General features: G+C 54.3%; 1 protein-coding gene across 1 annotated transcript in view; it reads left to right on the top strand.

Moving 5' to 3' along the window:
- The window catches only part of FMNL2 (formin like 2), a 111,229-nt gene that overhangs the window by 86,347 nt on the left and 3,310 nt on the right, over window positions 1-21,572 (top strand). The window contains 19 exon segments of the mRNA XM_039554622.1: window positions 907-1,000; window positions 4,549-4,623; window positions 6,254-6,364; window positions 7,385-7,534; window positions 8,313-8,414; window positions 8,773-9,049; window positions 9,052-9,081; window positions 9,495-9,550; window positions 9,552-9,708; window positions 12,220-12,344; window positions 13,070-13,272; window positions 14,558-14,792; window positions 15,717-15,785; window positions 15,878-15,958; window positions 16,809-16,938; window positions 17,048-17,211; window positions 17,341-17,442; window positions 17,930-18,028; window positions 18,442-18,565. Of these exon segments, the coding sequence (XP_039410556.1) occupies window positions 907-1,000; window positions 4,549-4,623; window positions 6,254-6,364; window positions 7,385-7,534; window positions 8,313-8,414; window positions 8,773-9,049; window positions 9,052-9,081; window positions 9,495-9,550; window positions 9,552-9,708; window positions 12,220-12,344; window positions 13,070-13,272; window positions 14,558-14,792; window positions 15,717-15,785; window positions 15,878-15,958; window positions 16,809-16,938; window positions 17,048-17,211; window positions 17,341-17,442; window positions 17,930-18,028; window positions 18,442-18,565 (2,384 nt within the window).

Below are 21,572 nucleotides of genomic sequence, written 5' to 3'. Positions count from 1 at the left end.
TTGTGGCAGGAGGGAAAAATAAAACCTAAACAAACCCTTGAGGAGGCAGAATTGAACATTCCATTTAAAATTTCCTAGGGAAGGGACCATTTTTTCTGGTTTCCAAAGATAACCTTGACCCTTTGAGAGCCACAAGGTATTTCTTGTTCTGTAACATCTGGTTTGAGTCGCTGCTTGAGCATGGGACTAATTTTTTTCTGTGTGTGCATGGTTTGCCTCTGCTCAGAGCTCAGCTGCCCAGAAAGTCTTTTGTTTTCCAGGAATCCTGGAAGAAAACACTGTGGATTATTTCCATGAGGGTTACACTGAGTTTGCTGCATGTTTTTCCCTCAGCGATCTCATTTTCTCTCTGTTTTCACTGCTGAAAATCAGCTCCGATTCCTGATTTTTAAGGAGAAGGACATGCTCCAACATCCTGTGTTCCTGCAGTGAATTGTGTGTGTGTGTGTGGCTATAAATACAGATTATCACGGAGAATAATTCAGATTTGGGTCAGGAAAACTGCAGATTGGAATTAGAAGCACTTCCATTAAAAACTGGGCTCCAAGGAACGTGGTGGGGGGTGCCAAGCTGCTCCTCCAGGTGCGTGCAGGGAATTCCCTGGGAGCAGCAGCTCTCAAACACTGCCCTGCCTTTGCCAGAGCTCTGCCAGTGCCTTTTTGCTTGAGTTTCCAACTCGGGATTTCAATCCCTGCATGGTTTGAGAAGCTTTGAGACGGGGGGGAACACTGCACGATCCTGGGAGAGGCGAAATTCCCTGGATCAGCACTGTGCACCTTGCAGGGATATTCATTCCAAGGGGTTAAAAACCCACGGGGTGAGGCTGCAGCTCCCACCTTGTCCCTCAGGTGGGGAGCAGATGGATCAGGTGCTGTCCCTGAGTGTCTCCCTTTGTTTTCCCCACAGGACAAAGGCCCTGGTCCTGGAACTCCTGGCGGCCGTTTGCCTCGTCCGAGGGGGCCACGAAATCATTTTGTCTGCCTTTGATAACTTCAAGGAGGTTCGTGGAGCTGCTTTATCAGACTTGGGTGTCCCTACTTCTCTTATGATTGATTGGAGCCTCCTCATCCAGCTAAATTCCCTCCAGGAAGGGTTTTCCAGAAGCTGCAGGTTTTCCTTGGAGCACTTTGGTATCCCTTCCATCGTTCTCCTGTTTGCGTTAAAGAGCTGTAATTCCAACCATTCCAGCACCTCTTATTCCCAGCACTTCCCACTGCAGGCTGGATTGGGATATCACAGCCTTCCCCCCTCGCCAGTGAGCTCCCTGAGCAGCATTCCCAGCCCTTTGTCCTGGTTTCCATGGATTTGTGAGAGGCAGCTCTGCAGATTTATCCGAGTTGCCTGATCTTGGTGTTGCAGGACGAGCAGAATTCCAAGGGAGGACGGGAGGGAAGAGGGAGCTGTGGGACAGCTTTGGGATGCTCCAGGGGTCCCAGGTGCTGGGAGCTGGTGCTCCATTGAAATCCCAACACTCCGAGAGCACTGTGGGATCCAAACTGGGATCTGAGTGGGACAGAGAGGCAGAAATAATCCTGGCTCTGTGCAGGGAACACTTCCCAACGTTGGCTCTCATCCAGCAAAGCTGTTGTGGTGTTTTACACAAAAATATTCCAGAATAATTGGATTTGGGAGGGGAGGGTGTGCTCGTGGCATCTCTGGGGGGGAAATCACTTGGAATTTGGAAATAAACCCGGGATTGAGGAGCTTTGGAAATAAACCCAGGACTGAGGAGCTTTTCTGAAGGTGATCCATAAATTTGAAGAATCCAATGTGTTTTGCTCCAAGGCAAGCAGAAATGCCAGAAAAATAAACTGGAATTCAGCTAATCCAGACAACTTTTGGGAAGGTCGTTGTCTGGTGGTTGTTCCAGGGTCTGAACTTCCCTGGGAAGGGAAGAGCTGGTGTTGGAACCAGGGGTGGGAGAGGAGCAGGATCCAGCACACCAGGATTCCCTCTGTTTTAACATCACTCCCACTGATTCCATGGAATCAGAATCCTGGACTGGTTTGGGTGGGAAGGGACCTTAAATCCCTTTTATTCCACCCCTGCCATGGGCAGGGACACCTCCCACTATCCCAGATTGCTCCAAGCCCCATCACTTCCAGGGTTGCTCGGAGCAACCTGGGATAGAGGAATGTGTGGAATTAGAGGATTTTTAAAGGCCCTCCCAATCCAAACCATTCTGGGAATGATCCTGGAGCATCCAGCCAGCCAGGAGAGCGGGACCAACGCGAGGGTTGAGCTTTGCTCCTGGGAGGTCTGGCTGGGAGTTGCGTGTCCATTGCCAGGTGGGTATGGATCCAATCCTCCCTAAACCCCTCCTAACAGATCCTCCTGCTTCCCCATGGGGTTGTGGTGCAGTTTGGAATAGATCCGGGGTGGACTTCCTTCGTTAGCACCCGGAGAAGGCCCCTCCGTGGGTGGTTTTCCATAAAAACACTTTGTTTTCTGGAATGATGTGGGCTCAGTGCAACTTCCAAAGGTTTTGTTCCCAGCCTAAGCAAGAGACAGGGTTTTTCCAGCTCTTTAATCCTGGTTCTTCCCCACAGTAACGCTCCTAGAGGAAAGCTCTGCCTCCCCTCATCCCAGCCGTGCTTCCCAGTGACAGCCCTTGGAAATGTATCCCAGTGGAAATGGCAGCATCTGGTTTGCTGTGGTGGGCCTGGATCCCAGCATTCCCAGCAGGATCCAGGCCAACCTTCAGGCTGGAGGCTTCATCTCCAGCTTCCCTCTCCTGAATCTTCCAGGATAAATTGCAGCATTCCATGGAAATCCCTTTGCTGTCTCCTGGAGCTCCTGAGTTCCAGCCCTGCCTCATCTGAGGGCAGTGGGAATATCCCTGAGCAGCCACAGGTGGATGTTGCTTTTCCCCTTCCTCAGGTGCAGGATCCCAGGATTGCTGATCCTGGGATTGGCCCTGCTCTGATTGGGTTGCTCCTGATTTCATGACTCTGCCCTAAATAGCTCCTGGGTGTTTATGGCAGCTGTTCCCAGCCATGGGAATGGTTTATACCAGATTTCCCAGGAATCCTGGCTTTGCTGCAGAGGGATCAGAGCTCTGTTGCTCCGTTTGTATCCACAATCCGTGATTTTGTTTAAATCTGCTCCATGTTTTCTGAAGTGGGTGCAAGAGAGACCATGGAATCCTGGAATGGTTTGGGTGGGAAGGGGCCTTAAAGCCCATCCCACCCCTGCCATGGACAGGGACACTCCCACTATCCCAGGCTGCTCCAAGCCCCTTCCAACCTGGACACTTCCAAGGATGAGGGGTCCAAAACCTCTCTGTGCAGCCTCCTGCCTGGAATGTTCCCTGAAATTTCCCTCCTTTCCCACATTTACCAGCCCAGGTTGCTCCAAGCACCTTTCCTAGGGCAGGAAGGGATGGTGTGGGATATAACACAGAGCACCTGGGGAGCCTTTGGAGAGGATTCCTTGGGATTGCTTTGGGCAGGACTCGGATCAGCCTCAGCTGAGACCATCAGGCTGCTGCTGCCTTTGATCCCTGCAAGGGATCCCGGATCCCTGGCCCTCCCTTTTCCTTGGAGCTGCCCGGACCCTGAGCAGTGTGTGTGGTGTTTGATCTCCCAGCGAGGCGCTCCTGGTGCTGCAGGGAGGCTTCCCAAGGATTATTCCTGAAGAAAAGCCTGGGATTAGTGTGAGGATTTACAGCCTGAAGGGCAGCTCCAAACCCTTCCCATGTCCCAGGGATCCCATCCCTGCCAAGCAGAGCCTTGTGTCCTTCACCAGGAGACTCCAAATCCTCCTCCACCCAGGGATGGATCTGTCCCAGCTCTGCTTTGCTCTGTCCCAGATTTCCATGTGTGTTTTAAGGGTTTTGGGGAAGTAGGAAGTTTAAAGCTCATCCCATTCCTGCTGCCGTGGCCAGGGACACTTCCCACTATCCCAGATCGCTCCAACCTGGCCTGGAACATTCCAGGGATGGGAATGTCCTTTCCAGCGCATCTGCCGTTCTGTGGGTGTTTTGTGGATCACTCCAGGTCTGTGTGCTGAGGAGAGCAGGACTGACAGAGAGAATTCCAACCTCCCAGAGAAGCTACTGGGAATATTAAGGTTGAAACAATATCCAGGGAGCTGCTTTATCTTGGATCTTTTGTTTCCTGCCAAAACCCCTTTCCACAGCTCTGGAATTCCCACCAGCTGCTTGTTGTGCTGATTTATTTTCACTCCTCCTTTAGCCAGGGATCATTTTCTCTTCTTTCCCTCCCTGTCATTTGGGTTTCTCCCTAATTACAGAGAAAAGGCAGCTCTGAGCTGTGGCCCAGCCTGGTGCAACCCTGCTCCTTCCACTCACGGATATGAGTCAATTTTTGAGGAGAAAAGAGATAAAAAGAGAGATTTTCTAATTACAAATGTGCAGTAATTGTACCTGGCTGCTCATGCTCACACTGCAGGCGTCCACATGGAATTATTTTGGGCTGAAGGGTATTTTAATGGGAGGAAAACCTGGCTGGAGAGGGCCTGAACAAGCAGAGGGGTGTATTTGAAATTCTTTTTGGGGTTGACCCCAGGTGTGGTGCTTGTTTTCAGGTGTGTGGGGAGAAGCAGCGCTTCGAGAAGCTCATGGAGCACTTCCGGAATGAAGACAACAACATCGACTTCATGGCGAGTGTTATTTTCCAGGAACTCCCAGTTTTTCCATCATTTTCCTTCCCTGGGCCTGGCCCTGTTCTCTCAGGCACAGCTGTGGCAGCAGGGAGGGGGTTGGAGGAGTGCTGGTTACGGGGCTGGTGGCAAAAATCTCCCAGAGCTGGGGGTTTGAGGCTGTGCTGGGGTGTGAGAAACTGAAATCCTGCTTTTAATCAGGAAAAATCTCCCTTGCGCTCCTGCTCAGTGCTTGGATCCGTTGTGGGTCCGTTCTGAGCAGCATTTCCCACCCCAGCACTGGAATTCTGAGGCCTCCGTTGCACTTGATGACAATTTAGCGCTGAGCTTTGTGTAAAAGACCATTTTCTGCCAAAAATCAGATGTTGAAGCACCAGTGAGGCGATTCCTGCAGGCTTTGAGTGCTCCAGGAATGTCTCCAGGACAGGATCACAGCCTGGAGGGCCAGCAGGTTGAAAAGGAGGTGGTGTGAGGGAGACAGGTTGGCACATTCCTTGGATTTAAAAAGAAAAAGAGGAAATTCCAGTGATCCTTGCATTTTCACTCAAGGCACCCCAGCCTGGAGTCACAGATGTATCCCATCCATTTTTCCTCTGGGCCCTGGAACAAATCCCAGGGAACTGGCCAAATTCCAGTACCAAACTGGTGATCCAAGGAGTGCCTCCAGTTTGTTCTTCCCACCAAAAGACCCAGAAATGTGGAGTCTCCTGGAGGCTTTTCTTGTGGGTAAAATCAGGTTGCTTCAATTCTCAGGTTCCTCCTGGAAATCTGGGAAGGATTCCAGTGGATGATGGGAAGCTGCTGTTGCAGTGTTGCTCACAGGATGGGCTTATATCCATGAGAAATCCAGCAAGGATGAGGGAAACTCCTTCCTGGAGCAGCTCCAGGGGTGACAGACGGGATCCTCAGAGGGCTGGGGGTACCTGGGCACAGCAGGACATGGCAAGGGAAGGGCAAATTTTGGGGTTTGTACCCCAATTCCTGCCACTCCAGAGGAGATTTCCCCACATCTCACATCCTGGAGAGCCTTTGCCTTCCCCTGGCTGGCTTGGGGTGTGTGTGGATGCCAATCCCTGGGATCTGGTCCTTGTTCAGCTTGGGAAATGTGCTTTGGACAACCACCAGAGCTCCTTTTGTGCAAGTCCCCTTTCCTAAACTGGGGCTTCCAGGCACAGATTGATCTCCTTTTACAGGCCCAGGTTAATCTCACTTTTACAGGCCCAGATTAATCTCCCTTTCACAGCTGTTTAAATCCAGGCCCAGATTAATCTCCCTTTTCCAGGCTGTTTAAAGCCAGGATTGGTATTTTAGGGCCTGGTGCTGGCACCTGCTCCGGCCCAGGAGCATTCCCGCTCCGGGAAGGTGACCCTGCAGACATGACTTAATTCCTGGAATCTCATTCCCCTTTATCCCAGCAAACAAACGTTCCCTGAGCCCAAATCCGGCACTGGCTTGGGAATAGAGCAGTTCAGGAGAGCAGCTCCTGGCTTTCCGTTGGAGTAACCAAGTGTCTGGCTTTGGAGAGCCCGTTCCCATCCCGCTCCTGGGGATCCTGTTCCAGTGCTGGTCCCAGAGATCCCATTCCAGCTGTCCCTTGGGATCCCTGGGCTCACTGTGGGTGTCCTTGCAGGTGGCCTGCATGCAGTTCATCAACATCGTGGTGCACTCCGTGGAGGACATGAACTTCCGAGTGCACCTCCAGTACGAGTTCACCAAGCTGGGCCTGGACGAGTACCTGGATGTGAGTCTGGAGCTGCTCCCATTCCCAATCCCCCCTCCTGCCTCCCCGGGCCCCTCACCCCACAGCTTCTGGGCTGTGCCACAGCTGGAGGGGCGGTGGCCAGAGGGGAATGGCTGCAGCCAGCTGGAATTACAGCCTGGAGCTAAATCCGGAGCCTGATAACAAAGGGAGGATGAACCACAGCCATCCTCGCCCTGCCACGTCCCCGGCTCCAGCCACGGGGCTCCCTCCTTCTCCAGGCTGGAAAACTCTCCTTTGGGATTCTCTGACAGCCAGCACTTCTCTGCTGTCTGTCTGTCAGATGGAAGCTGGTTTTTTGTTTCCCCTTTCCTGTTTTCCGTAGAATCCCAGAATGGTTGGGGTTGGAAGGGACCCTAAGGAGCTTCTCAGTCGCCCCTGCCCTGGGCAGGGACACCTCCCACTATCCCAGGCTGCTCCAAGCCCCGTCCAGCCTGGCCTTGGACACTTCCAAGGATTGGAGCAGCCACAACCTCTCCAGGCAGCATTTTTGTCCCTGTCCTCAGGAGCACATCCATGGAAACGCTGCTCCTGTTGGCATGGGAATGACTTGTCCCTGCTGATTCCTGCTCAGTATCCATCAGGAGAGGGATTTGGGGTCTGTGGGATTTGTTTGGACATGGCTGCACTGGCCATGGGTGTGTTTGGGGCCTGGAGGTGGCTCTGGGGAGTCCATGGGGACCAGGCAGAGCCTTTCCCAGCAAACATGGAGGAAATCATGGAATGGTTTGGGCTGGAAAGGACCTTAAAGCTCTCATTCCAGCCCTTCATGGGCAGGGAAGCTTCAGTATCCCCTGGAGTGAGAGAAGAGAAGACCCTGGTTAACTGAACTGTTTGATGTCCAGAGGGTTTCCCTGGGTGGTGGAAGTGCCCTGAGCTCCCCCTGCCCCCCGGCCTGTCCCAGTGCCCGCTGTCCCCTGTGTGCCCTGTGTCCCCTTTGTCCCCTTTGTCCCCTTTGTCCCCTGTGTCACCTGTGTCCCCTGTGTCCCCTGGGCTGTGCAGAAGCTGAAGCACACGGAGAGTGACAAGCTGCAGGTGCAGATCCAGGCCTACCTGGACAACGTGTTCGACGTGGGGGCTCTGCTGGAGGACGCGGAGACCAAGAACGCAGCCCTGGAGAGGGTGGAAGAACTGGAAGAAAACCTTTCCCACGTGAGTGGTGCCACCGGGATTCTGGATTTGCCAGGCCAGGTTTGGGGGGAGGTTCCCTTGGAAAAAGCCTTGGGATTGCTGGGCCTGTGTCCTGGGGGTTAATCAGGCACTGGTTGTGCTCCCGCCTGGCACAGGGAGCCTCTGCACAGGTGTGGGAGCTGCGAGAGCTGATTTCCACAGAGAATTCCAACTCCTCGGCAGAGCAGGCCCAAAATAGAGGGAAAAGCCATCCTGGCTGTGCCTTAAACGGGATCAGGAGGGAAGGGGCTGGAAAATCCTCTTGTGTAGATACTCAGGGTTTGCTGTCCCAAACCTTGGTGTTTTCCTTTAGGCCGGGAGACGTGGCCTGGCTTTTGGAAAATGAGTACAAAAGGGAGTTCTCCATATTTTAAAAATGAGAAAAGGCTTTCCCTTCTCTCACCATCCCTGTGTTTCCATCACTTGGAATAAATCTGTTCTTGCTGTGAAATGTTTGCCCCTCTGAGGTGTTGTAGGAATCATGGAATGGTTTGGGTTGGAAGGGACACTGAAACTCATCCAGTGCCACCGCCTGCCGTGACAGGGATACCTTCCACTCTCCCGGGGTGCTCCAAGCCCATTCCAACTTGATGTCTCCCATCTCAAGCAGGAATCTGTTCTCTTGCCAAGGAAAGGCTTCAGGGTTTCCTGGAATATCAATAATTTATCAAGTGCTGCTGCTCCAAGAAGTGACCTCTTGTTTTGATGGATAAACACCCAGTTTTCCAGTTCTTTAATCCATTTCTCTTGTGCTGGACAGTTATCTGAAAAGCTCCAGGATACGGAGAATGAAGCCATGGCCAAGATTGTGGAACTGGAAAAGCAACTCATGCAAAGGAACAAAGAACTGGACGTGATCCGCGTGAGTGGGACGGGGAAGCCCCGGCTGGGTGCAGGATGCAGGGAGTGGAGATCACGGATCTGGGGCAGGGGAATTCTCTTGGCTTCCCAATTTAGAGCCTGGGGCAGATTTCTGGTGGAATTATTTGTGTGTGCACTCCAAGGATGGACATAAATCCCTTTGGATGTGCCAGGAATCACTGGAGCATTCCAGGTGGGAGTTTTGGACCTGTGCAGGTCCCAAAGGGTGGGAGAATCCGGAATTCCTCTGGAGGGGCTGCCCTGGGCACATGCAGTGCAAGCCCCTGTCTGGATCAGGCTGTTCTGCTGCTGGCCTCTGGAATTCTGAATGTACATTCCCTGTGTCTGCATCATTCCAGGAGATCTACAAGGATGCAAACACGCAGGTTCACACCCTGAGGAAGATGGTGAAGGAGAAGGAGGAAGCCATCCAGCGCCAATCCACGCTGGAGAAGAAGATCCACGAGCTGGAGAAGCAGGGAACCATCAAGATCCAGAAGAAAGGGGATGGGGATATTTCCATCCTCCCCGTGGCCCTGGGCTCCGGGATGGTGCCAGCGGGAGCGGAGGCAGTGCCAGGGACCTGTGCCACACCCGGAGCTGGCCCCTCAGTGCCACTGCCCCCACCTCCACCCCCCTGCCCACCCTGCCAGGGTCACCCGAGGCAGGTGAGGAAGGGGGCAGATCCCAGCTGTGGGGGCACCTGGATGGGCACTCCAAACCTCTCTGGGCAGTTCCAAGGCCTGAGCACCCTTTCCATGAGGAAATTCCTGCTGCTGTCCACCCTGAGCCTCCCCTGGCCCAGCCTGAGGCCGTTCCCTCTCCTCCTGGCCCTGTTCCCTGCCAGCAGAGCCCGACCCCCTCCCGGCTGCCCCCTCCATCTCCTGTTTTTCCGTGGATGGAAAAATTGGTCCCTCCTTTCCTGAGGGCACTTCCAGGTGCTGAAGGCCTTTGGTGGCTCTGGGTGGGGAGGGGACCCCAGGGGATGTTGTGGCTCTGGGGAGGGGACAGTGGGGATATTGTGGCTCTTCCTTTGTGACCCTTCACTCCATGCTAACTCCATTTTCCCTCCATCCCACAGTGCCCAACGGCCCCGTGGCAGTGCCACCTCCACCTCCACCACCACCTCCTCCTCCTCCCACCTCCTCCTCCTCCTCCTCCTCTCCCGGGCCCGGCTCCGGACGCGGCACCGGACGCGGCTCCGGCGGCTCCGCTGCCCCCTCCGCCCCCGCCCTCGGCTCCCCCCCTGCCCGGCACGGCCTCGCCCACTGTGGTCTTCAACTCTGGCCTCGCAGGTAAATCTCCCTCAGGGGAGGGCAGGGCACCCCAGTGCTGCCCCAAAACAAATCCCACTGGGCCTCCCTGGGCTTGGGATGAGGAGCTCATGGAAAAAAAACAGTATTTGGGGTTTTCCAAGGGTGCCCAGAGAAGCTGTGGCTGCCCCATCCATCCCTGGAAGTGCCCAAGGCCAGCTTGGAGCAGCCTGGGATGGTGGAACTGGATAATCCTCAATGTCCTTCCCAACCCAAACCGGTCTGGGATTCTGGGATTTATCAACCCAGCGGTTTGGGTTTGGTCTGGAAGAGTTGGATTCTCCAGTGGAACCAAACTCGCACCAAAAGTATTTTATGAACAGGGTCATTTCTGACTTTGACAGAACATGGGTTTGATTTCTTCTGAGAAGAAATACCTGTGTGAAATTTGGGAACTTTTTTGTGGAAATTTGGGAAGAAAAGGCAAAATTTGGGAATTTTTTGGCAGGAAGAACAATTTGTTGCCCATCCTTGTCCGTGTTTTAGTCACTGCCACCTGCCAGGTGTCTCAGGGAGTGAGTGAGGGCTGACTGATTGCACCAGAAATCTCCAGAGCTCGTCAGGAGTCCAAAGCAAGAGACTCCCATGAAGAGCTTTGTTAAAGACAAAAAATCTAATGCAGTATCCCAGCCTTTAAAGATTCTTTGGAAGACAAAAAGCATCCAGAGGGTCCCAGGGTGTTTTGTCGGAAAATCAAGGCCCAAAGGCACCAGGGAGAGCTGATCCCTCGGGATGGGGCCGTGGAGGTGCCTGGGGGCTGCTGGGCTGCAGATCCCATTCTTCGGTGGGAATTCCGAGGGAATGGGACTGGAAGTGCCTTTTCTGGATCTGAGGGCTCCATGGGAAGGGGCATTCCCAGGGCAGGAACGCTGTGGGGCCGAGGGGAGTCGGGAAATAACAACTGCTGCTTTTCTGACCTTTCCTAACACTTCTTTCTCTGTTCCTTCTGCTTCCTGCTAAGATGGGCCCATCAAGCTCTTCTGTAGGTTCCTTGCTGCTAAGTATTCCTTATCCCGGCATTCCCTGTGTCCTGGGGGGTGCCCAGGGGCTCCAGGGGATGGGCAGGGGGAGGTCAGAGCCAGCCCTTGGCATTTGGGCACTCAGAGCTCGGGAAGGGAGGAGGAGAAGGGAAATCCAAAGGGATTCTGGGCTCCGTTATCTTTCCCACGAGGCATTCCTGCCTTCCATGTCCTGGAATAACCTGGGAGCAGATAATTATCCATTCCAGTGTATGCACAAGTAGAAAATTCCTTTTTCCATGGGTGTTCAAAGCTTCTTTTATTGTAGGAATTACTTTAAGTAACCCCATTAATTAAGCAGAGAGCAAAGCTCTGTTTAGTGTTAGAGCACAAGTTGGATAAATCCCATTCCCAAAATACACAGTGGAATATTCTGTGTACTCCCTGTTGTCCATGTGGTGGCCAGCACTGCAGGACCAGGGTTTCTGTTCCATGTTTGCAAGAACAAGAACCGATTTTTTGGGAAGTAATTCAGGGGAAAAAAGTTGATTGGTGACTGTAATTGATTGATTTTTTAGCAAGGAACAAGTCTGTGTTTTCATTTAAAGGAAAAGAAAGGGAAACTGGATTATGGAAATTATTCCTGTGGCTTCCAGATTGAATGGGATAGGGATAGGAATAGGAATAGAATGGGAATGGGAATAGGAATAGGATGGGAATGGGATGGAAATGGGAATGGGAATAGGATGGAAATGGGAATAGGAATGGGAATAGGAATGAAAAAGGAATGGGAATAGAAATAGGAATAGGATGGAAATGGAAATAGGAATAGAATGGGAATAGGAATAGAAATAGGAATAGGAATATAATAGGAAGAGGGAAGGGTTGTTCCCCTGCTCCAGCATCGCTGTTTGGGAACGATCAGGCCTCATTTCCAGGTTTCATTTTCCCAGCTCCTCTGTCTAAATTCCCAGGTTACTCCAGAGTTCCCGACTCCGATTAGCTGGATTTGCATGGCACAGGAATTAAAACTTGGTTTTAAACCCCTGTTAAAGCCCAGCTCTGCTGCAGCTCAGCCCCTCTGGCCTTGAAACTCAAACCTGCTGAGGTGCCCCACTGCAGTTTCCCCAAAACCCTTGGGAATGGGGCTTTTTTCCCTTCTTGTCACCTATTTGTGACACAGCTCAGGGAGGGCTCTGCCAGCAGCAGGGCAGGGCTGGATTCACCCACATTCCCCCTTTTCCATGGAATTTGGACAGAGCCTGGGAGTTCAAGTCAATCTAGGCAGCTTGTGGCACTACAGGAATCCCAGATTTCCCTTTGGGAAGTTTGCAGAGCCCTGGGGGTTGGTGCTGTCCTGCTGAGGGCTGGGATTCCCCTCTCCAGCAGCCTCTGGAGGCAGCGACACCTTTCCAGGATTCCAGTGGGATAATGGGGTCCAGCCAGTTCTCCTCCAGTGCTGAATTGCAGCTGGGGAGCTGCGCTGTGGCGTTCCCAGGCAGTTTCCCAGGAGTTTTCCATGCACTCTCCGCAGCTGTGAAGATCAAGAAGCCCATCAAGACCAAGTTCCGCATGCCCGTGTTCAACTGGGTGGCCCTGAAGCCCAACCAGATCAACGGCACCGTCTTCAACGAGATCGACGACGAGAGGATCCTCGAGGTGCCCCTGCTCCCTCCCTGCTGCCCGGGAAAGCAGGGAATCATGGAATGGTTGGGCTGGGAAAGCCTCTCAGAGCACCCCGTGCAGCCCTCAGGCCAGCACTGCCCCGTGTCCCCAGGTGCCACATCCCCAGGGGGTTCAACCCCTCCCGGATGGCGGCTCCGGCCCCTTCCAGTGCCTGACCACGCTTTCCAGGAAGGAACTTTCCCAATATCCAACTAAACCTCTGCTGGAGCAACAAGATTGCATTCCCTCTCCTGCTGTCCCTGTTCCCTGGGAGCAGAGCCCCAGCTGCCCCCTCCTGTCAGGGAGTTGTGGGGAGTGGGAAGCTTCCCACAGGGATAGGGCACAGCAGTGACCTTGGGAAAGGGCTCATTCCAGCTCCTGGATGCTCCCATGGATAACGAGTGTTCCTCAATTTCTGAACATGTGCAGAGCTGGATTTCTGGGATCTGGCCAGATTTCCTGATCCCAGCTCAGGAGCCTGTTCCCTCCATCCCTCGGCCCCTGAAATTCTCTGGATTCCAAAGCCAGGGTTGGGAAAAACCTGGGACAGTGGAAGGTGTCCCCATGGCAGGGGGTGGAATTGGGATGAGCTCTAAGATTCCCACCCAAACCATTCCATGATTCCATGATGCAGTCTCAGCCGGCACAACGCTTTCCCTGCCACTCTGGGTTAGGATTTAGTGTTCCCTGCGGGATAAATCCCTTCCTTTCCTTTCCAGGATCTAAACGTGGATGAATTTGAGGAAATATTCAAAACGAAGGCGCAGGGCCCAGCCATGGATCTGACTTCCAGCAAGCAGAAGATCCCTCAGAAAGGATCCAACAAAGTCACGCTGCTGGATGCCAACAGAGCCAAGAATTTGGCCATCACCCTGCGGAAAGCCGGGAAAACAGCGGATGAGATCTGCAAAGCCATCCACGTGTGAGTGCAGCCCCTGGCAGCGAGGGAATCCTGCCTGAGCTTTACTGGGAGCGCTGGGAAAGGGTTTGGAATTGGCAGTTGATGGAAATGCTTTGGCAGCTGGAAAAAAATTCCGGGGGAAGGACAGAATGGTTGTGAATTCCCAGAAATGCGATTGCCTGGAACTCAGGAAGCTCTCGGCTTGGTGTTGCTGAGTCCCTGTTGAGGTTTGACAAATTAGCACTCCCTTTATTAAAGCAGCTCATCCCAGCCCATCCAGTTTGCCATGGCAGCTCCCAGATATTTCCTGATGCAATGAGCAAAATCCAGAGGGAACACAGGAACAGGCAGCCCTTTTGGTTTGCTCCGTGAAGGATGAGTTTAGCCCAGGTGCTGGAGCAGATTTTGCATGGAATTAGGTTCGTGGAGTGGCCTCAGGAACTGATATGGGTCCTTCCCTGCTCCTGGGATAGGTGTGGCTGCTGCTCCTTGGGCTGATCCCAAATCCACCCAGACTCATCCTGGCCATGGCAAACATCTCCCACTCCTCCCTTAAGGATGTGGATGCCAGGCTTTGCCTTTGGGCAGGAGTGACCCAAACCTGCCCCAGGCCCTGGCAGGTTCAGCAGTTGGGCTTTAGGGGGCTCTGGGTCAATTAAATACGAATATTTGCTGCTCCTCTCCTCTTTTCCCTGGAAAAACGAGCCTGGAGGGGTGAGGGAATGGCCACGTGTTTGGAAATGGAAGCAGCATCATTCCCATTATCCCTGGATCCTGTTCCCAGCTCCATGTGCAGGGCAGGAGGAGCTTCACAGCATCTTCTTTGCTTTTCTTCATGTGGAGCTGAATCCCGGACTGGTTTGGGTTGGGAAGGACCTTAAAGCCCATCCAGTTCATCCAGGGACACCTCCCACTGTCCCAGGCTGCTCCAAGCCTCGTCCAACCTGGCCTGGGACACTTCAGGGATCCAGGGGCAACCACAGCTGCTCTGGGAATTCCAGCCCAGCTCTTCTCCACCCTCACAGGGAAGAATTCCTTCCCAATCTCCCATCCATCCCTGCCCTCTGGCAGAGGGAAGCCATTCCCTGTGTCCTGTCCCTCCAGGCCTTGTCCCCAGTCCCTCTCCAGCTCTCCTGGAGCCCCTTCAGGCCCTGCAAGGGGCTCGGAGCTCTCCCTGTGTCCTTCCCTTCTCCAGGGGAACATTCCCAGCTCTCCCAGCCTGACTCCAGAGCCGAGAGACATCCCTGGCCTGGCCACTTCCCTGCAGAGGGGTATCCCCACACCCTTTCCTGGGATTTTCCCGCAGGTTTGACCTGAAGACGCTGCCGGTGGATTTCGTGGAATGCCTGATGCGGTTCCTGCCCACGGAGAACGAGGTGAAGGTGCTGAGGCTCTACGAGAGGGAGAGGAAGCCCCTGGAGAACCTGTCGGACGAGGACAGGTTCATGATGCAGTTCAGCAAGATCGAGAGGCTCATGCAGAAAATGACCATCATGGCCTTCATCGGCAACTTCGCCGAGAGCATCCAGATGCTCACCCCGGTGAGCAGGAGCAGGGAATGTCCACAGCTGGAAGGGATCCATGGGATCACTGATCCAGCTCCTGTCCCTGCCCAGACCCCCCAACAACCCCACCCTGGGCATCCCTGGCAGCGCTGCCCAATGCTCCTGGAGCTCTGGCAGCCTCGGGGCCGTGCCCATTCCCTGGGGAGCCTGGGCAGTGCCCAGCAGCCTCAAAGGAGTATTGGTGGGAAAAGGTACTGTTGGTGCTGGTCCGTGAGCCCTTGGAATTGGGTCCCATCCAGTCTGAAACACTGGGACAGCTGGAGGGGCTGGAATGTAAATTCTTTCTTACCCCAGAACATCTGAGGGGAGTGAATCCAGTGGGCAGACGAAGAGTTTGGAATCCTGGAGTGTCAGGGCAGGGGAACATTCACAGAATCCCAGACTGGGCTGGGTGGGAAGGGAAAATAAGGAATATCTCATCCCACCCCTGCCATGGGCAGGGACACCTCCCACTGTCCCAGGCTGCTCCCAGCCCCAATGTCCAGCCTGGCCTTGGGCACTGCCAGGGATCCAGGGGCAGCCACAGCTGCTCTGGGCACCCTGTGCCAGGGCCTGCCCACCCTCCCAGCCAGCAATTCCCAATTCCCAATCTCCCATCCATCCCTGCCCTCTGGCAGTGGGAAGCCATTCCCTGTGTCCTGTCCCTCCGTCCCTTGTCCCCAGTCCCTCTGCAGCTCTCCTGGAGCCCCTTCAGGCCCTGCCAGGGGCTCGGAGCTCTCCCTGTGTCCTTCCCTTCTCCAGGGGAACATTCCCAGCTCTCCCAGCCTGTCTCTGTGGCAGAGGGACATCCATGCTCTGTCCCATGGTGTGGATGAAAACCAGGAGGGTTTTTTTCAGGATGTTCATTTTTCTCCTGGCTGGATGGGCATTAACCAAAGCTTTCCCTGTGTTTCCCCGCAGCAACTCCACGCCATAATCGCTGCCTCTGTCTCCATAAAGTCATCCCAAAAACTGAAGAAAATCCTGGAGGTAGGTCTGACCCCAGCTCTCCTTCCAGGGGTGTCTAAACTTCCAGGAATTTGTCCTGAGAATTCCTGCTCTGCTCTGTTTCACCCTGGCAGATCATCCTGGCTCTTGGGAATTACATGAACAGCAGCAAACGAGGGGCTGTGTATGGATTTAAGCTGCAGAGTTTAGACCTGGTAAGAAAAGCTGGGATGTGCTGTGGGCACCAGCTGGGAATTAGAGCTGGGGAGTAACTGAGATTGGAAAAGCTCTCCAGGGTTATGGAGTCCAACCATTCCCAGCTCTGCCAAGGCCACCACTGACCCCTGTTCCCAGGTGCCACATCCACAGGGCTTTGAAATCCCTCCAGGGATGGGCACTGCAAACCCCCCTGGGCAGCTCCTTCCAAGGCCTGAGCACCCTTTCCATGGGGAAATTCCTGCTGCTGTCCACCCTGAGCCTGCCCTGGCCCAGCCTGAGGCCGTTCCCTCTCCTCCTGTCCCTGTTCCCTGCCAGCAGAGCCCGACCCCCCCGGCTGCCCCCTCCTGTCAGGGACTTGTGCAGAGCCACAAGGTCCCCCCTGAGCCTCCTTTGCTCCAGCCTGAGCCCCTTTCCAGCTCCCTCAGGAATTCTCCAGCCCCTTCCCAGCTCCGTTCCCTTCCCTGGACTCCTCCAGCCCCTCTGGGTCCCCCTTGTCCCAGAGCTGTCCCCAGCACTGGAGGTGCCCCAGCAGCGCCAGCACAGGGACGGGCACTGCCCTGGGGCTGTGTCACACCAGGGCTGGCACAGCCCAGGGGCCACTGGCCTCTTGCCCACCTGGGCACCCCTGGGCTCATGTTCATCACCCCCAGGTCCTTTCCCAGTTTTCCATCGTCTCCATCCCAGCCCTGTGGCCCTTCAGGGGGTTGTGGTGACCCGAGGGTGAGTGGCTGCTGAGGGACTCCACTGGTGCTTCCAGCATGGAAAAGACGCTGGGGCAGCACCGGTGAGTCCCTGAGCTTGGAGCCTGCTCCCAGCTCCCCACACCTCTGCTCCTGCTCTTCCCAGCTCCTGGAAACGAAGTCGACAGACCGGAAGCAGACGCTGCTGCACTACATCTCCAACGTGGTGAAGGAGAAGTACCAGCACGTGGCCCTGTTCTACAACGAGCTGCACTACGTGGAGAAGGCAGCAGCAGGTGCAGCAGCCTCCTGCAGCCTCCTGGGATGGCGTTTCCTGGCACAGCAGGCTCTGCCCGCCGGGAATCACTCAGCCTGTGGGCTGAGCATTCCTGTTTCCTTTCGCAGTGTCCCTGGAGAACGTCCTGCTGGACGTGAAGGAGCTGCAGCGGGGCCTGGAGCTGACCAAGCGCGAGTACACCATGCACGACCACAACACCATGCTCAAGGACTTCATCCAGAGCAACGAGGGCAAGCTCAAGAAGCTCCAGGACGATGCCAAAATAGCCCAGGTACTTCTGTGTTCCTGGGATTTGCGGTGAGGGGGGTGACACCCAGGGATGGGCTGTTTCCATGGAATGCTGGGGGTGGGGAGGATGCCTGGGAGGGTGTGCAGGGCTCTGAAGCTGTGCCTGTTGCAGGATGCCTTTGATGATGCTGTGAAGTATTTCGGGGAGAATCCCAAGACAACCCCGCCCTCGGTCTTCTTCCCAGTGTTCGTCCGCTTTGTGAAGGCCTACAAGGTAAACCTTGTCCTTGTCCTCCTCCTTGTCCTCTTCCTCCCCCTCTTTCTTCTGTTCTTCTTCCTCCTCCTCCTTTTCTCCTTGTCTTTCTCCTCCTTCTCCTCCCCTTCCTTCTTATCTTCCTTCTCCTCCCCTTTCTCTTCTTCTTCTCCTCCTCTTTCTTCTCCTCCTCTTTCTTCTCCTCCTCTTTCTTCTCCTCCTTTCTCCTCCTTTCTCCTCCTTTCTCCTCCTTTCTCCTCCTTTCTCCTCCTTTCTCCTCCTTTCTCCTCCTTTCTCCTCCTTTCTCCTCCTTTCTCCTCCTTTCTCCTCCTTTCTCCTCCTTTCTCCTCCTTTCTCCTCCTTTCTCCTCCTTTCTCCTCCTTTCTCCTCCTTTCTCCTCCTTTCTCCTCCTTTCTCTTCTCCTTCTCCCTTTCTCAGACAGCCCCATTTTGGCACAGGATCCCATTCCTCCCTCACATCTCTAACCCATGGATTTTCTCACAAACAGCAAGCAGAAGAAGAAAACGAGCTGAGGAAAAAGCAGGAACAGGCCTTAATGGAAAAACTCATGGAGCAAGAGGCATTGATGGAGCAACAGGACCAAAAGGTATGGCACAGATATGGCTTCCAGGTGGGATCATGTTCCTGCTACTCAGAAACCTCAGCTCCAAGTGAGGAATTGTAGTTGCCTGGAAAAGAGTCTGAAAGTTTTTATGGAGGGAGCTGGGATAAGCTGGAGAAGTTCCAGTGTATGTTCTGCTGCTTGGGAAGTCTGCAGAAGGAAAACTAAACAGGTGGAATGTTGTGTTGTCCTTATTTCCACGAGCTAAACTTTGTCCTTCCCTGGCTTCTCCATGGAGCGGGAGCAACCGGCACACGGCTGTTCCCAGCCTTGGGATAGAAGGGGGTGGAAATCGGCAGTTCCTGTGGGAGCTGGTGGGACAAATGGGTGTGAGAGGTTCAGGAAGAAGCCCAGGAGAGCCAGAGGTCCATCCTGACCATCTCTGTGCGTGTTCCCAGTCCCCTTCCCACAAGAGCAAGCGGCAGCAGCAGGAGCTGATCGCGGAGCTGCGGCGCCGGCAGGTCAAGGACAACCGGCACGTGTACGAGGGCAAGGACGGCGCCATCGAGGACATCATCACAGGTACCCTCCTCCCCACCCTGCCAGCCAGCTGGGAATGCCAGGAGCAACAGGGCTCTGCCAGCCAGCTGGGAATGCCAGCCTCAGGAACAACAGGGTGGATCTGCCGAGTGGCCGCTCCAGGGCTTCGTGTCCTCCTGAGGGCGTTGGTTGTGTGCTGTGCAGCAAGTGCAGAAGGTTCCGCTCCTTCTCTTCCAGCTTGTGGGGACATTCCCAGGTTTTTGGAGCAGGTAGGGAGTGCCTGATCCCAGCAGCTGCTCCAGCTGTGCCATGTGGATCTGTCCCAGATCCCTTTTTGCTCCCCACAAATGGGGTCAGTGTCAGGAGGAAGAGCCTCTGTTTTCGTTAGGATTGAGCTCAGAAATCTTTCAGTCAACCCCTGGTGACCCCAACCTGCTCCAGGTTTTCCTGCCCATCCCAGAGGGAAGGGACACAGCTCCTGGTGCAGCCAGGCACAGTCAGGACTTGGCTGCAAATATTTGCTGCTAAAAGGAGCCACCTGAGCTGCCTTTTGCCCAGGAATTCAATCCTTTTTAGCCCTCCCAGCTGCTGGGATTGCAGTATTTGGAGTTTTCCACAAATTCTTCACCTGTGGTGTGGAAGGAACATGATTTAACACCTCAGAAGCTTCACAAACTCCATTCCCTTGCACAGAAGCTCAAAAAAAACGTCTTTGCCAACTGCTCCTGGAAGTTTTCCACAGGAGTTTTTCCTGCAGCAGGGCAGGAGAGCTGTTTGATCCCTCACTAAGGAAATCCAGGGAGTTTTTGCCCAACTGGATGAAGTGTGTGAAGCTTTCCCAACTCATTTTAACCTTGATTAACGGCCCTGAGATAATATTCCTCATTTAAAGGGCAGGGTGGCGATGATATCCAACCTGGCATTGCTTCCACAACTCCTCCGGACTCCTGGGAGTTCATTTAATTGGAAAAACGGTTCTGTTCTGTGGGAGGAACAGATTGTGTGGCAGACACCCATCCCTATGGAAAAAACGTCCAGAGGAGAGGGTGCCAGGCTTGAATTAAACATTTCCTGTGCTCTGGTGCCTGGATTTGCCCATCTTGGGGCCTCAAGCCACGGAGGAGGAAAGGTCAGGCATGGAAGGTCAGGTAGGACTGAGATCACCTCCCCATCCCTGGAGATATCCCAGTAAATCCTGCACCTCCCCATCCCTGGCAGTGTCCAAGGCCAGGCTGGACACTGGGGCTTGGAGCAGCCTGGGACAGTGGGAGGTGTCCCTGCCCAGGGCAGGGGTGGCACTGGGTGGGCTTCAGGGTCCCTCTGAACCCCAAACCATTTCAGGACTCTGATCCCAAACACCAAGGGGGTCTTCCCACAAACCTGTAGCACATCTTAAAGCAAGTTCTTCAAGGAAATTATTTTATTATAGGCCAAGGGGGAATGGCTTTAAGCTGAAGGGAAGATCAGGGATTGGGAAGGAATTCCTGGCACAGGGTGCCCAGAGCAGCTGTGGCTGCCCCTGGATCCCTGGCAGTGCTCAAGGCCAGGTTGGACATTGGGGCTGGGAGCAGCCTGGGACAGTGGGAGGTGTCCCTGCCCATGGCAGGGGTGGGATGAGATGATTTTAAGGTCCCTCCCAACCCAAACCACGCTGGGATTCCACGAGTGGATGAAATATCTCCTCAAGCCTCACAACCACCTTGTCCAAGGGCCCGTGAGGAGCAGGCTGGAGGTGTCCCAGTGTCCCTGTGGGAGCGCTGAGCTGTCCCTGTGGTGGCCTGGAGCAGTGCTGACGTTGGTTTGTGTGTGGCTGTTGTTGTTCCCATGCAGTGCTGAAGACGGTGCCGTTCACCGCCCGAAGCGCCAAGCGCGGCTCTCGGTTCTTCTGCGACCCTGTTGTCCCTGAGGAATTCCATTACTAAACTCTCCCTCTTTCACACCTGCCGCTCTTAGAAACCAGGAAGGTCGCTGTAGGCTTTTTGCCACTTTGTTTGTGTGGATCTCAGCCAGGACTCTGTGACTGTTGAGTGTGTAGTGGTGTCCAGCGTCCTCCTGACGTTGTAGTGGTGTCCCCTCTGTTGCATGTCCTCTTCATCCCATCCCGTCTGGCTGTCCTTGTGTCCCATAGAACAGCAAGGTGGGAGTCACTGGGATGAGTCTCCTGCAGTGCAAGGACTGAGGAGCCCAGGCAGTGACAGCTCACTTGGCTTGTCTGTGTCACCTCGGGGGGCTGTGCATGTGGCACCTCAGCTGCACGCCAGAGCGGAATTCCGGGCTGCATGGACCTTGGGAAGGGCCTTGGGGGTGGCTTCTGGCTCGGGAATAACACCCATGGGATGGTTTAGGATTCCTAACCAGCACCTGCATGTTTGGCTGCATGGGGTGGAACAGCAGGGTAAAATCTCTCCTCCTTTGGTCACATCCGTATTTAACCCTTATTCCGTGTCAGTTCCATGCCAGCTTTCTTTCATGGCATCGGGAATTCTCACTGAGCCTGGACTCTGCCGAGGCTGGGCTCAGTGCATGGAGCAGGGGGAGAGGGGAGCAGGGCTGGGAGTCACGGGAAATACAGGGCAGAACCACGGGAACGGTGCCAAGGAAAACCTGACATGGAACTGAGCGATTCCCATGGTGGTGCCCATTGTCCCAAGGGTGTCCCTAACCCAGCATGTCCCAGGACACTGTTGTCCTCATTAAGGACTCAGCTTAAGAAGCCAACAGTGCTCCTCCCCCTGTTCTCTGTGTAACTGCAGCAGTGCTGCCAAGAAATCCACAAACTAACCCGCTCCGCGCTTCTCTGCCCTTCCGGCTTCTCTGCTGTGTTCTCTTCCTGGAGCCAACCTTCAAAGCAGCTTGGAATTGGGGTAGGGAGCGGCCTCCTGTCCCTCCTGGCCTGTCTAACCCCTCCTGCTCCGTGCTTTCTGCCCGGGAGGTTTGAACGCTGACTTGACTTGCTCTTCATTCTCCATCCCATTTTTTTACTTAACCATCATTTTTTGTGTTTTGTTTTTGTTTGTTGTTTTTGTTTTGTTCTGTTTTTTTTCTGTTT

Source organism: Corvus cornix, chromosome 7 (genome assembly GCF_000738735.6).
Source record: "Corvus cornix cornix isolate S_Up_H32 chromosome 7, ASM73873v5, whole genome shotgun sequence".
In the NCBI taxonomy this organism is placed as follows: Eukaryota; Metazoa; Chordata; class Aves; order Passeriformes; family Corvidae; genus Corvus; species Corvus cornix.
The sequence above is the reverse complement of the archived record's forward strand: the minus strand, read 5'-3'. Positions and strand labels throughout refer to the sequence as shown.